Source organism: Grampus griseus (genome assembly GCF_964374135.1).
Source record: "Grampus griseus genome assembly, chromosome: 1".
Taxonomy (NCBI): domain Eukaryota; kingdom Metazoa; phylum Chordata; class Mammalia; order Artiodactyla; family Delphinidae; genus Grampus; species Grampus griseus.
The window spans coordinates 75028907-75041604 of record NC_139017.1 but is presented as its reverse complement, the minus strand read 5'-3'; the positions used below and the strand labels follow the sequence as shown (position 1 = coordinate 75041604).

Genomic DNA, 12698 nt, shown 5'->3' with positions numbered 1-12698 from the left:
CTAGAAATAGCAACTAAATTTATGTACTGAAAAGCAAAAAGAAATACAAATCCATCTAGACATAAGAAACATCAAAATCTAGATATCAGCAACTAGTAAGCAGCAACTAGTCTGCACATTAAAAAGTACCTTTGCTTCTGTACTCTAGTATCATAGCAGCAACTGATGTCAGAATAAAAACCATGAGATTACAGAGTGTATATATGGCCCATTGCTTTGGAATAAACATTTTTCTAGAAATGATCAAGTGATACTCTGTGGCCCTAAGCGTGAGAATTATGAATTTCATGGATTTAAAATATACTGTACAACATCTCGCACTGCCAGAAGTCCACGTCCTTAGCTTTGAATGGTTTCAACAGAAGTCAGAATAGCTTTTCTAAGACTACACTACCAAAAAAAAAAAAAAAAAAGACTACCCGTACATGGAATGTGAGTGGATGGAACAGGTGATGCTGAGGAATTAGAGACAGAGAGACTTTTTACTGCCATTGTCTGATTTCCTCTAGAAGTTGGCCTTTGTGCTTTAAATGCTTTACCTTATATACCCATTGTATCAGTAAAAACACTATTGAGATTTAAAGAGGAAAACTAACCAGTCTAATATAAAGTAAGAGCTACTATCTAAAGCCAAGCCTGTCCTGAAATTAAATTCGCCAGATGTTTTCAGGATCTAGGGCCTGAAATTAAGAGTTTGCTTACAATTAAGAGCCAACTTTCACTTATCTATAAAAGAACCATGAAATGAATTTTTCAACTACTATCCACTGTTCAGTGAAGTGTAGACTATTTTAAATATTTTAAAGACAGCCTCTTGGATATAAGACACTGAGTAGCCAAAGCCAAACAAAAATACCTTGAACATTATCCATAGTTTCAAAGTACTGGTCCTTTTCTGTTTCTTAAAAATACAGGTTAAGTACTAAAGTACATAAAACTGCAGGGCCTGCCACAGTACTAGGTTAATCAGCAGTCAATAAATATTTGTGGAATGAATGTAATAATAGATATTAGATTAAAATACTATTCCAATCCAAACCAGGAAAAAAAGTTACCTGTTGGAAGCTGTCTCTTAGAAGCTGCTGGTCTTCAGGATGACAGAATTCTACAATATTCTTTCCTAAGAGTTCCTAAAAGAGAAAAAGAAGAGTAAAATTGACACTTTTATGATCATCTAACTTTCCTGGGCCATTAGTAGGAGACTTGGATTTCATTTCTCTTGCTTTTATCCTAAGATTATGGATAAGAGTGGAGGGGGGAAAAAAAAGACAAACAAAAAAAGATGGAATCTGCTAAACAACTGACCTCTAGAGCATTCTTCTTTTTCAGGATATTGTACATTTATTTTAACTGAATTTTTTACAGATTTGAGGTATAATTTAGATAAACTCACTCATTCTAAATGAATTTTATAATTCTAATTTGATGACCTATAATAAATTTATACAGTTGTACAACCATTACCACAATTCAGTTTTAGAACACGTCCACTGCACCCAAAAGTGCCCTTCTGCCTGTTTGTAGTCAATCCCTGCTCCTAATCCTTTGGCCAACCACTGATCTGCTTCTGCTTCTTCAGTTTTGCCTTTTCTATACAAATGGAATCATACAATAGGTAGTCTTCTGTGTCTGGCTGCCTTCATTTAACACAATATTTTTGAAGTTCATCTATGTTGTTCCATGTATCAATAGTATATCCCTTCTATTGCTCATAAATATTCTAACATGGATATAACACAGTGTGTATCCATTCACTAGTTAATGGACATTCCACTTTTTGGCTATTATGAATAATACAGATATGAACATCTGTGTATAAATCTTTGTGTGAACATATGTTTTCATTTCTCTTGGGTAAATACTTAGGAGTGGAATTGCTAATTTGTAGGGTAAGTGTATGTTTAACTTTTAAAGAAACTGCCAAAATGGTTTTCCGAAGTAGTTATACCATTTTACTTATCTACTAACAATGTATGAAGGTTCTGTTTCTCCATGTTCCTGCCAGTACTTTTTGATGATAGCCATTCTAATGGGCATATAGTGGTATCTCATTGTGGCTTTAATCTGTACTTTCCTAATGACAAGCAACTATTTATATGCCATTCATATTGCTTCTCTGGTGAAATGTCTATTCAAATCTTGTGCCCCTTTTTTACTGGCTGGTTGTCTTAATGAGTTCTGAGAGTTCTTTATTCTGGATACAAATCCTTTTTCACATATATGATTTACAAATATTTTCCCCCAATTTGTGGCTGGTCTTTTCACTTTCTTAATGATGCCCTTTTAAGAGGGCAAATTTTAACTTTTATGAAACCCAACTTACCAAATTTTTTCTTTTGTGAATCATGCTTTTAGGGTCATATAGAAAATCTTTGCCTAGGGAATTCCCTGGCAGTCCAGTCATTAGAACTCGGCACTTTCACTGCTGTGGCCCTGGTTCAATCTCTGGTGGGGGAATTAAGATCCTGCAAGCTGCACAACGTGGCCAAAAAAAAAATCTTTGCCTAACTCAAGATCACAAAGATTTTATCCTATTTTCTTCTAGATGTTTTATAAAACTTTGGCACTTACACATTTATATCTTCGAGTTGATTTCTGTGTACGGTGTGAGGTAAGAGTCTAAGTTCTTTCTGTTTTGTTTTGCCTATGAGTATACAATTGTTCCGTCACCATCTATTGGAAAAGCTTCTTTTCCCCTTGAATTGTCTCGGCATCTTTGTTGAAAATCAGTTGACCATAAATATGAGAACAGACTCGATTCTTATCTACTGATCTATGTAACTATTCCTACACCAACACCACGCTGTGTTGGTAACAACAGCTTTACAACAGGTGTTGCATCAGGTACTGTAAATGCTCTCTGACTTTGTTCTCCTTTTTCAAGATCTCTTTTGCAACAACCTCTTTACAGAAGTCCCTCCTGGCAGCTATAATTTTGAAAGTTTATGTAATGACTTGTTTCTCAATTCAGACATAGTTACCTGGTCTGCTGAATGAGATATCTAAATAAATCATAATAACTGGTGCTAAATTTGCATACTTTATGGGTTACTATGCAACTAGATGATTATATGAATTATCTAAAGATGGCCAAATCATTATAACTAGTTTTTGCATCATCATCTGTATTAATATCACTAACAAAAAAGAAATACATTACCTGTACCTGCTGCTCCAGCCTGGTTTCACAAGCCATATTTTTCTAGATCAGACAACCTTGGTAGGAAGCTGAAATTATATTTAGCTATCAACAGACTAGGATCATCTCTTTTTCTGAGTTGGGGCTGACATGTTTTGGTTATCTCTGGAATTATACGATTGAATAATCTCAGCATAGCAAAGGGAAAACAGAAGCCTAAATATCAGTGGTGTAATAGCTCCAGTTCCTCACCTGTGGTTGGTAGCCAACGGTAGCCACACAGCGATGATCCACAAAAGTGAAGATTCCCTCAATATTGTGTCGAGAGATGAACTCCGTTGGCTGACAAACATTACTCATGTCTGTACAGTTGGGAGAACTAGTTACCTGAAAGAAAAGAGATAAAAATGAGATAAAATGACACCATTCTTTACAGATGTATTTCCCATCAGGTTTCCAATTTTAGGAATTTCTAAACTTTCACAACCCATCCAAAAAGGAAAAAGTGATCATCACAGATAGGGCATGAGGCCTAGCTCCACTCCTACACATGTACTCTTCACGAACTTTGTAAAGAAAGGTAATAATTCATTCAACCTAAAACCCACTTACTTTCATTTAGCTAGGTGGTATTCACTATTCAGATTGGAAAATTATACTCCCAAGTAACCAAGAAACATCTGTTTTTATAAGGAGAATCAAAATAATTCCAATTCTCTACTGTTAGTCATGTAATGAAAAATGAAAAGATCTCTCTTCTATTGTATAGGAGCAAAAGAAATTAGTTGGAAATAGAAAATTCAGCATTGCAAAGCTAAAAGAATGAAAGAGGAAAAGATCTCTCTCTCTCACTCTCTTCAGCTTCTGCTAAATCCAAGAGAAGCAATGTTAACTATGAATACCATATTCCTCAAAATGTTCGGAGTTTTTCAGAATTCTTCATTTGTATTCAGAGAGTAAAAGAAAAAATAACATGAACACATCCTGAAGGAGATTTTCTCCTACTGAAAATGGGTGATATAGATGTGAAAAATTCATACTTGCCTGTAGTCTGCCAATAGCCACCAGGCAAAACTTGCTCCCCTGGCCAGCCTCTGGGTCATCATCTGGGAGGGAGACACCTTCAGGAAGGTGAAGTTAAAAGGTTTAACAGGTATCTCAAACTCAATTGCCTTCCAAAGTCAGATATGTAAAGATTTAAAACACATGTAGGTATGAAGAGACTAGGTATGAAACAATACAGACTGCTGAAAATAAGAAATAAAGGTAAACAACCCAAAGAACTTACCATATATATCAGGTACTATTTTAAGAACTTTTATATATATTAATTCATATATTATACTCACATTAATTATAATAAACTGCAGAGTACAGTCCCACTCAAAGTATTCTAAAAGACTATGCTGGCCAAACCAAATACATATGAAGACAGCCATTTACTCTGTGACCATATCATAGGCAGAGAACGGATGTCTTGCCTAACCTGTGACTTTCAAAGTAAGCAAACAACCAAAAATGAGATTAAACCAAACACCAATAGTTATTTATGTACTTTGGAAAAGAGACAAGCTAGTGTTTCAATGTTTATGTGGAAAGGGAAGAAGGATGCACTTTCCCCCTACTCTTTGCATATTTTTCTTCTTTTTACCAAGAAAAATAGTATTTCTTTGAGAGCTACATAGAAGTATAAAAGATCATGTGTATCTCAAACGCATGGTTTATACAGTATATAAACTAAAAAGTTCAAACTTCATTATGACTTAAAATTAATTTTTCTTAATTACATTTAACTACCATTTATTGGGTGCCTACCATATGCCAGGCACTAGGCTGGGTGCTTTCCTTACATTAAATCTAATCCTCACAATAACTCTATATGGGTTATATTATCTCTAAATTATAGATGAGAAAATTGAGGGGTTTTTTTTCCCATACAAGTCAAGCAACTTACCCTAAGTTATACCACTAATAAATAACAATGCCAGAATCAAACCCAGGTTTTTCCAAATCCAAAGTTTAACCTTTACCAAAATACACCACCTTGCCTCTCTTAGTTTCTATCTCCCTAAAACCCCCACTTCCCAGGCACACCTAGCCAGCAGGGAGGTAATAAAATTGCTACGATTTGGAAACTCTGACAAGCCAGGTTAAAAGGCTGATCCTTGTACCCCAACCACTTTTCTCACATTCCCTTTTTGACTTCAAGTTCTAGTAAAATTAATCCGCTCACATCCTGATTTAAAGTCTTTGCAGAGAATATCCCCTTTACAAGTTACTACAATCAAGCCATTTACCCGCTTCTCCATCCAAGTCTTGCTCCTTCTTTAGAAAACTTTCCCAAATCAACTGCATTCAATGTCAACTGCTTCTTTGCACACAAATACTTAGATACAGGTATTCAGTATACATTACTATTTGGACATTTAAAAACTACATTCTGTGACACAGCCATCACCAAGTCATTTTCAAGTCTGAGTAATCCATCTCCCTAACTGGAATATAAGATCCATAAAGGAAGGGAAGGAGTCCACTTTTTCTTTCCTATTACAGTTTATACCAAAGTACATTTCATATACTACAGGTACATGATAAATATTAGCTAACTTTCTTGGACTCTGTGAGGAACTTGCTGCACCCAGGAAGAAGTCACTATTCAACTTTCCTACCTGCTGGGGGCCAGGCCTTGATATAGCCTGTGCAGTGGACCACCACGAAATGAGGTTCCCCATCCTTCACAGAGCCAAGTCCATTCCTAGAAAAATTACAGGTGTGAGGAGAAAACCCTACCCAGTAACATTTAAAAGGCAATGCTGGCTTAGTACCTTTAACTTTAGGCTCTTGGGTGTTTATAAAACAGGACGACTGTACTTGGACCTTTCCCACCCAAAAGTGACCAGCATATATTTTACCTTTGCCAAAGTAAAGCAACTGAAAGGTACTGCAGCAGGAAGAAAGTATCAATAGGTAAAGTGGTAGCGTAACTTCCTTCAACAGGATGAGCAAAAGATTTAGAAGTTCAGGAAAATATTGCCAGAAAAAAAGTAACTGGGAAGTGAGGGATGAGGGTGAGGGCTGCTGAAGGAAGTACAATAGTAAAATAGTTGAAAATGTGACGATCTCTAAAGGTACTTGGCCATCCCTTTGGGTTTTTATTTTTACAGCTTAGGATCTCACCTGCATCTGTTTCTTACAAAGCTCAGTCTATTCATGGAGACTGGGTCCACAGAGCTACTGCCACACCTGTTTCAATGAACAGAGAGATTAAAAGCAATTAAGTTGCACTATCATTCATACAACTCAACAGAAAAACAAACAACTCAATGGAAAAATGGGCAGAAGACTTAAAGAGACATTTCTCCAAAGAAGAAATACAGATGGCCAATAGGCACATGAAAAGATGCTCAACATCGCTAATTATTAGAGAAATGCAAATCAAAACTACAATGAGGTACCACTTCATGCCAGTCAGAATGGCCATCATTAAAATGTCTACAAATAACAAATGCTGGAGAGGGTATGGAGAAAAGGGAACCCTCCGACACTGTTGGTGGGAATGTAAGTTGGTGCAGCCACTGTGGAAAACAGTATGGAGGTTCCTCAGAAAACTAAAAATAGAATTACCATATGATCTAGCAATCCCACTCCTGGGAATATACCCAGACAAAACTATAATTCAAAAAGGTATTACAGGGCTTCCCTGGTGGCGCAGTGGTTGAGAGTCCGCCTGCCGATGCAGGGGACACGGGATTGTGCCCTGGTCCGGGAAGATCCCACATGCCGCGGAGCGGCTGGGCCCGTGAGCCACGGCCGCTGAGCCTGCGTGTCCGGAGCCTGTGCTCCGCAACGGGAGAGGCCACAACAGTGAGAGGCCCGCGTACTACCAAAAAAAAAAAAAAAAAAAGGGTATTATACATGCACCCCTACATTCACAGCAGCACTTTTCACGATAGCCAAGACATGGAAACAACCTAAATGTCCACTGAAAGAAGAATGGATACAGAAGATGTGATACATATATACAATGGAATACTATGCAGCCACAAAAAAGAATGAAATGCCATTTGCAGCAACATGGATGCAACTAGAGATCATTATATTAAGTGAAGTAAAACAGAAGGAGAAAGACAAATACCATATGATATCACCTATATGTGGAATCTAAAATATGACACAAATGAACCTATCTATGAAACAGAAACAGAATCAGGGGCATAGAGAACAGACTGGAGGTTGCCAAGGGAGAGGGAGGTAGGAGAGGACTGGATTGGGAGTCTGGGATTAGCAGATGCAAACTGGTATATGTAGAATGGATAAACAACAAGGTCCTACTGTATAGCACAGGGAACTATATTCAATATCCTGTGATAAACTATAATGGAAAAGAATATGAAAATATATATGTATAACTGAGTCACTTTGCTGCACAGCAGTAATTAACACAACACTGTAATTCAACTATACTTCAATAAAAAAATAAATTAAAAAAAAAGTTGCACTACACTATCAAAGAAGCTTCCATCAGTTAACAGCCAGATAACAGGTTCTGAATACAACTTGACACAGAAAATTGGTAACAATGCCCCTAACAAGGAAGGATAAAGAAGTCAGGTTTGGTATTTCTAAAACTTGTAACTATCCCAGAATTTTAAGTCAAAATGTTCTACATGCTCTGCAAATGCAGAGATTCTCTACATCAGGGGTTAGTATACTTTTTCTGTAAATGACCAGACAGTAAATATTTTCAGCTTTGTGGGCCATACAATCTGTTGCAACTAGTCAATTCTGCTATTATAGCACAAAAGCAGCTACAGACAGTATGCGAACAAATGGGCATGGCTATGTTCTAATAAAGATTTATTTACAAACAAAGAGTTGTGGTTTGTTGACTCCAGCACTATGCTGCAACACAATCTATTTGCTACATTTCGTTATTATTTATCTTGTTCCTGCCTATGTCTTTGCATTAGCCATGTCCACATGTTGCAACACTGTCTCCCATCCTCTACTTTCTTTCTTTCACTTCTTTAATAATAAATAAAACTTACACAGAATTTTACATGTGTCATGCACTATTTTAAGCATCTTTACATATATTTATTCATCTAATCCTTATAACAACTTTATGAGGTTGATATAACTCCCTATATTAGATGAAGAAATAAAAACACAAAGCAGGGGGACCCTCCCTCGTGGTCCAGTGGTTAAGAATCTGCCTTCCAATGCAGGAGAGGCAGGTTCGATCCCTCGTCAGGGAACTAAGATCCCAGATGCTGTGGAGCAACTAAGCCTGTGAGCCACAACTACTGAGACCACCCGCTCTGGAGCCCGCGCACCACAACCAGAGAGCCCACACGTCACAACTACTGAGTCCATGTGCTCTGGAGCCTGCACACCACAAATAGAGAGAAGCCCATGCACTGCAACAAAGAGCCCATGCGCTGCAACTACGACCCGATCCAGCCAAAAATAAATAAATAAATAAATATTTTTTAAAAAAGCAAACACAAAGCAGTCATTTAATCTGCTCAAGGTCTCAGAAGATAAGTGATAAATCCAGTAGTCTGGGTCCAGAAACTACTCTAAACCACTAAGCCACATAATATTCAATTTTTAAACTCCCCCAGGAAACCTTTCTTAATATCCTATTCATCATTTCTAAGAAGCATCCTCTCGTACAATGTAGTCAATTTCCATTATACAACCTGAATTTATTTTGTGACTTTAAGAAGTATTTTCTCTAGCTGTGAAGAAAAGTATCACTATCCTTTCTTCAGAATCCTAAAATGTATAGTATATAATTTATTAATGCTAAATATTAAGTGAAAGACATAATAAAGTCTTAAATTTCTACAAAAAAAGGAGGGGTGCAGAAATGATCTGAGTACATGGATGTTGCCTTGTGATATACTGGGAAAAAACATAGGTATCGGCATCCAACTAGTATGGATTAGAATAAAATCCTGTATCAAACAATTATCTATGTAATCCTGGGAAGTCAATTTCTTTGAGTCTTTTTTTTTTTTTTAATCAGCAAAATAGTAACCATGAATTCTACCCTATTGGGCAGTTGTGGGAAATGAGATGACAGACATAAAGCACCTATCATAATGTTTGGCATAGGAGGAGTTCAGTAAATGTTAGTTTCCTTAACGCTTTATTCTGTGTTACAACTTACGTGGGTCTCGAGAGCTAAATTTAATCTAACTGGATCTTGGATTTAGAAGTTTAACTCCTCTGACCAGAAATCAAACCCTCAGCTCTTAATTCTTCCTATGGCAAATCACAATCCTCATCCTGACACTCACCTCATACGGCAAATAAAAGATCTCCTTGAGCCCATACACATCCTCATGGAAGACTGTTGACCTTCCTTTTTCACTGTTCCAGTCTTCAGATCAAGGATACGCCCTGAAGAAGGATGTGAAGAACAGTCTGGAGTACATTCTTGTGTGTGGGGAAGAGGGAGACAGAGATACTGGAGGCAAAGATAAGTAAGTAGCCTATTCGTGCTCTCCAATCTCCTTGCTTATAAGAGAATAAGCCAAGTAGGAGATGGATTTTTTTCAAGCCTAAAACACCTCTGTTCCCATCAGTGAATCTTACTTACTCTTCAGTTCAAAGCACTGGAAATAACTTTGTGCAAGGCAAGACAGGAGTAGAAGTAGGTAAAGTTGGCAAGCAAGAGCAAGGCTATATCCTTAGGTCTGATTATTTTTATAAACACACATGCATGTGCGTATGCACGCACACACACACACGGAGTGAATGTCACTGGTTTAATAACAAGTAATTTTATATGCTACAGAAACACCCATCTGTCTCATGCTAAAATTGTTCCTCCCTTTATTATACAGAAACCAGTGGGAACTTTTGGGAAAAAGAAGAATTAGGAAAATGAAACCCATAAAAACATAAATGAAAGCTAAATACCAACATTAATATGACCATAATGGATTTTATTTTAATTACCAGTTTTAATCTGCTTCCACATTAAAATTTTTTCTAGATCGCTTAGGAGCAGATGTGACTTGTTTCCTTCAGCCAAACTAGGGCAGAAGGACTGAATAACATTAAATGGGGGTGTGGAGGTGGGGGCAAAAACAAGACAGAAAGATAGTATAAATACAAAAAAAAACCAAGAAAACACCTTACACACTGATAATCATCCCCCTCTAAAATAAAAATCTACTATCATAGAACCTAATACCAAGTCAAAGCCAAGCACAACTGGGTAGAAAAAATACCAGGTATTTACCCAACAAATGAGACAGAAAATGGATAATTTCATTCTTCTGGAATGGCTGGAGGGGTGGGGGTGGGGGTTATTGTAGGCTTGGCCTTTACTGTGTATTTACACTAATATTAAGATCAAAGTAAACTTTTTATAAGCATTGTCACTAATGAAACATTTTCTAAAGATGAGCTACAAAATATATTACCTGCATGTGGATAAAAAGAACAGATTATATTCATTGAAGGAGAAAATTCTAAAAGTTTTGCCAGATTCAATCAAAAAATTTAAGAGTTAAAACACCTCTTCTATCTCAGAAAAAAAAAGAAGAAAGAATTTGCTATTCATTTTCCATCCGTATTAACTCATACCTGTCAGGGCATTTTCCGAAGTGGAAAGCTGCTCACGAAGTTTGTCCACATCATCTGGGTGCACCTGATCATAGAGTGTGCTACCAAACCATTCAGACTGCGGCTGGTTCAAAACAGGGGTCACTGAGTCAGAGACATATACCACCCGGCCTGTCTCACATGAGACAATAAACAGAAAGCCATCTGCTGCCTCCAAGATCAAATGTTTCAGTTCCTGCCCAAGGAAGAGAAATACAAGTTAAAACTGAACTCTTCTGAAAAACCAAATATTATTCATGGAAAGAAGTAAGACACTTCAGGCCATATGTATCTCTCCATAAGTAATTGCTGGCTTCTGTCTAATCCACAGGCACAGCTTTGCAACCTAAATGTAACCACCTTCATGGACAAGAGAGGTTTTTCCAATAGGTATTTCCTCAATGTGTCTATGTCACTATCCATCTCCTCCTCTTTACCTCAGAACTCAAGACAGGGAATAAAAAGGCTTACCATTAACAATAATTGAGTTCTTGGGCTTCCCTGGTGGCACAGTGGTTAAGAATCCACCTGCCAATGCAGGGGACACGGGTTCAAGCCCTGGTCCGGGAAGTTCCCACATGCCGTGGAGCAACAAAGCCCATGCGCCACAACTACTGAGCCTGCGCTCTAGAGCCCGCTCGCCACAACTACTGAAGCCCCCATGCCTAGAGCCCATGCTCCGCCGCAAGAAAAGCCACCGCAATAAGAAGCCTGCGCACCGCAACGAAAAGTGGCCCCCACTCTCCACAACTAGAGAGAGCCCGCGCACAGCAATGAAGACCCAACACAGCCAAAAATAAATAAATTAAATAAATAAATAAATTTTTAAAAATTACTTTTTAAATAAATAAATGAGTTCTAGATCTCACTCTCTCTGGTCTCTTTTTAGGATCTTGCTCTACAAATATTGGTGTTCTCTCTCTTTCCCCTCAGATCTTTTTTTTTTAAAATAAATTTATTTATTTATTTATTTTTGGCTGCGTTGGGTCTTGGTTGCTGTGCGCGGGCTTTCTCTAGTTGTGGCGAGTGGGGGCCACTCTTCGTTGCAGTGCGCAGGCTTCTCATTGCGCTGGCTTCTCTTGTTGCGGAGCACGGGCTCTTGGCACACGGGCTTCAGTCGTTGTGGGTCACGGGCTCTAGAGCGCAGGCTCAGTAGTTGTGGCACATGGGCTTAGTTGCTCCGCCGCATGTGGGATCTTCCTGGACGAGGGCTCAAACCTGTGTCCCCTGCACTGGCAGGTGGATTCTTAAACACTGTGCCACAAGGGAAGCCCCTCCCCTCAGATCTTAAACATGATCAAGTTTTCTCAATTCTATACAAAACTTCCCTCAACTTCGCCCAATTCATCTTTCAGCGCCAAGCTTAAATTAAGAGTAGTGTTACACTCACTGGCTCTACTCTCTTTTCACTTATTTCTCAAACCCACTGCAATCTTCACTCTAAACCACTACATTCATGTTTTTTCAGGTTACTAATGTATTCCTAAATGCCAACTCAAGTCCCCTTTCCTGAGTCCATATCATTTTACTCAATGTCACTGCATATCTGATAGTGTTGTTCACTTTACCCTTTAAATTTTATTTCTCCCTAGCTTCTATGACACTGCACTCCAACTTATACTTCCTTTCCAAATGTACCTTCTCTGCTTCAGGTTCCCTTTCCTTTATTCAAGTCTCAAGTGTAGGCATTTCCAAGGTTCTATCCTAAGTTCTCTTCTCTATCCCATACTCTCTCCCTGAGAAATCATATCCACTCCTCCACTAAGAAATGATACCCAAATCCATATGCCTAGACTTGCCTAAAATCTATTAAGCATCTCCAAATAGACATTTTACCAGCAATTCAATTTCAACATCTCAAAACCTATCATTTCCCCCTTCGAAAACAATCCTCTGTGCTCTTCTAGCATTCCCTTTCTTGATTAACAGTATTCCC

At 38.0% G+C, this 12698-nt stretch overlaps 1 protein-coding gene across 2 annotated transcripts in view; it reads right to left on the bottom strand.

Annotated features, from left to right (window-relative positions):
* Nucleotides 1-12698, bottom strand: part of ARNT (aryl hydrocarbon receptor nuclear translocator) — a 63992-nt gene that overhangs the window by 11331 nt on the left and 39963 nt on the right. For both annotated transcript variants that reach the window (XM_082654364.1, XM_082654365.1), the window contains exons 7-13: nt 10745-10958; nt 9448-9550; nt 6317-6382; nt 5809-5894; nt 4184-4260; nt 3392-3526; nt 1056-1130 (exon numbers count right to left, since the gene is read on the bottom strand). In XM_082654364.1, coding sequence (XP_082510490.1) covers nt 1056-1130; nt 3392-3526; nt 4184-4260; nt 5809-5894; nt 6317-6382; nt 9448-9550; nt 10745-10958 — 756 coding nt within the window. The remainder of the gene's footprint in view (nt 1-1055; nt 1131-3391; nt 3527-4183; nt 4261-5808; nt 5895-6316; nt 6383-9447; nt 9551-10744; nt 10959-12698) is intronic.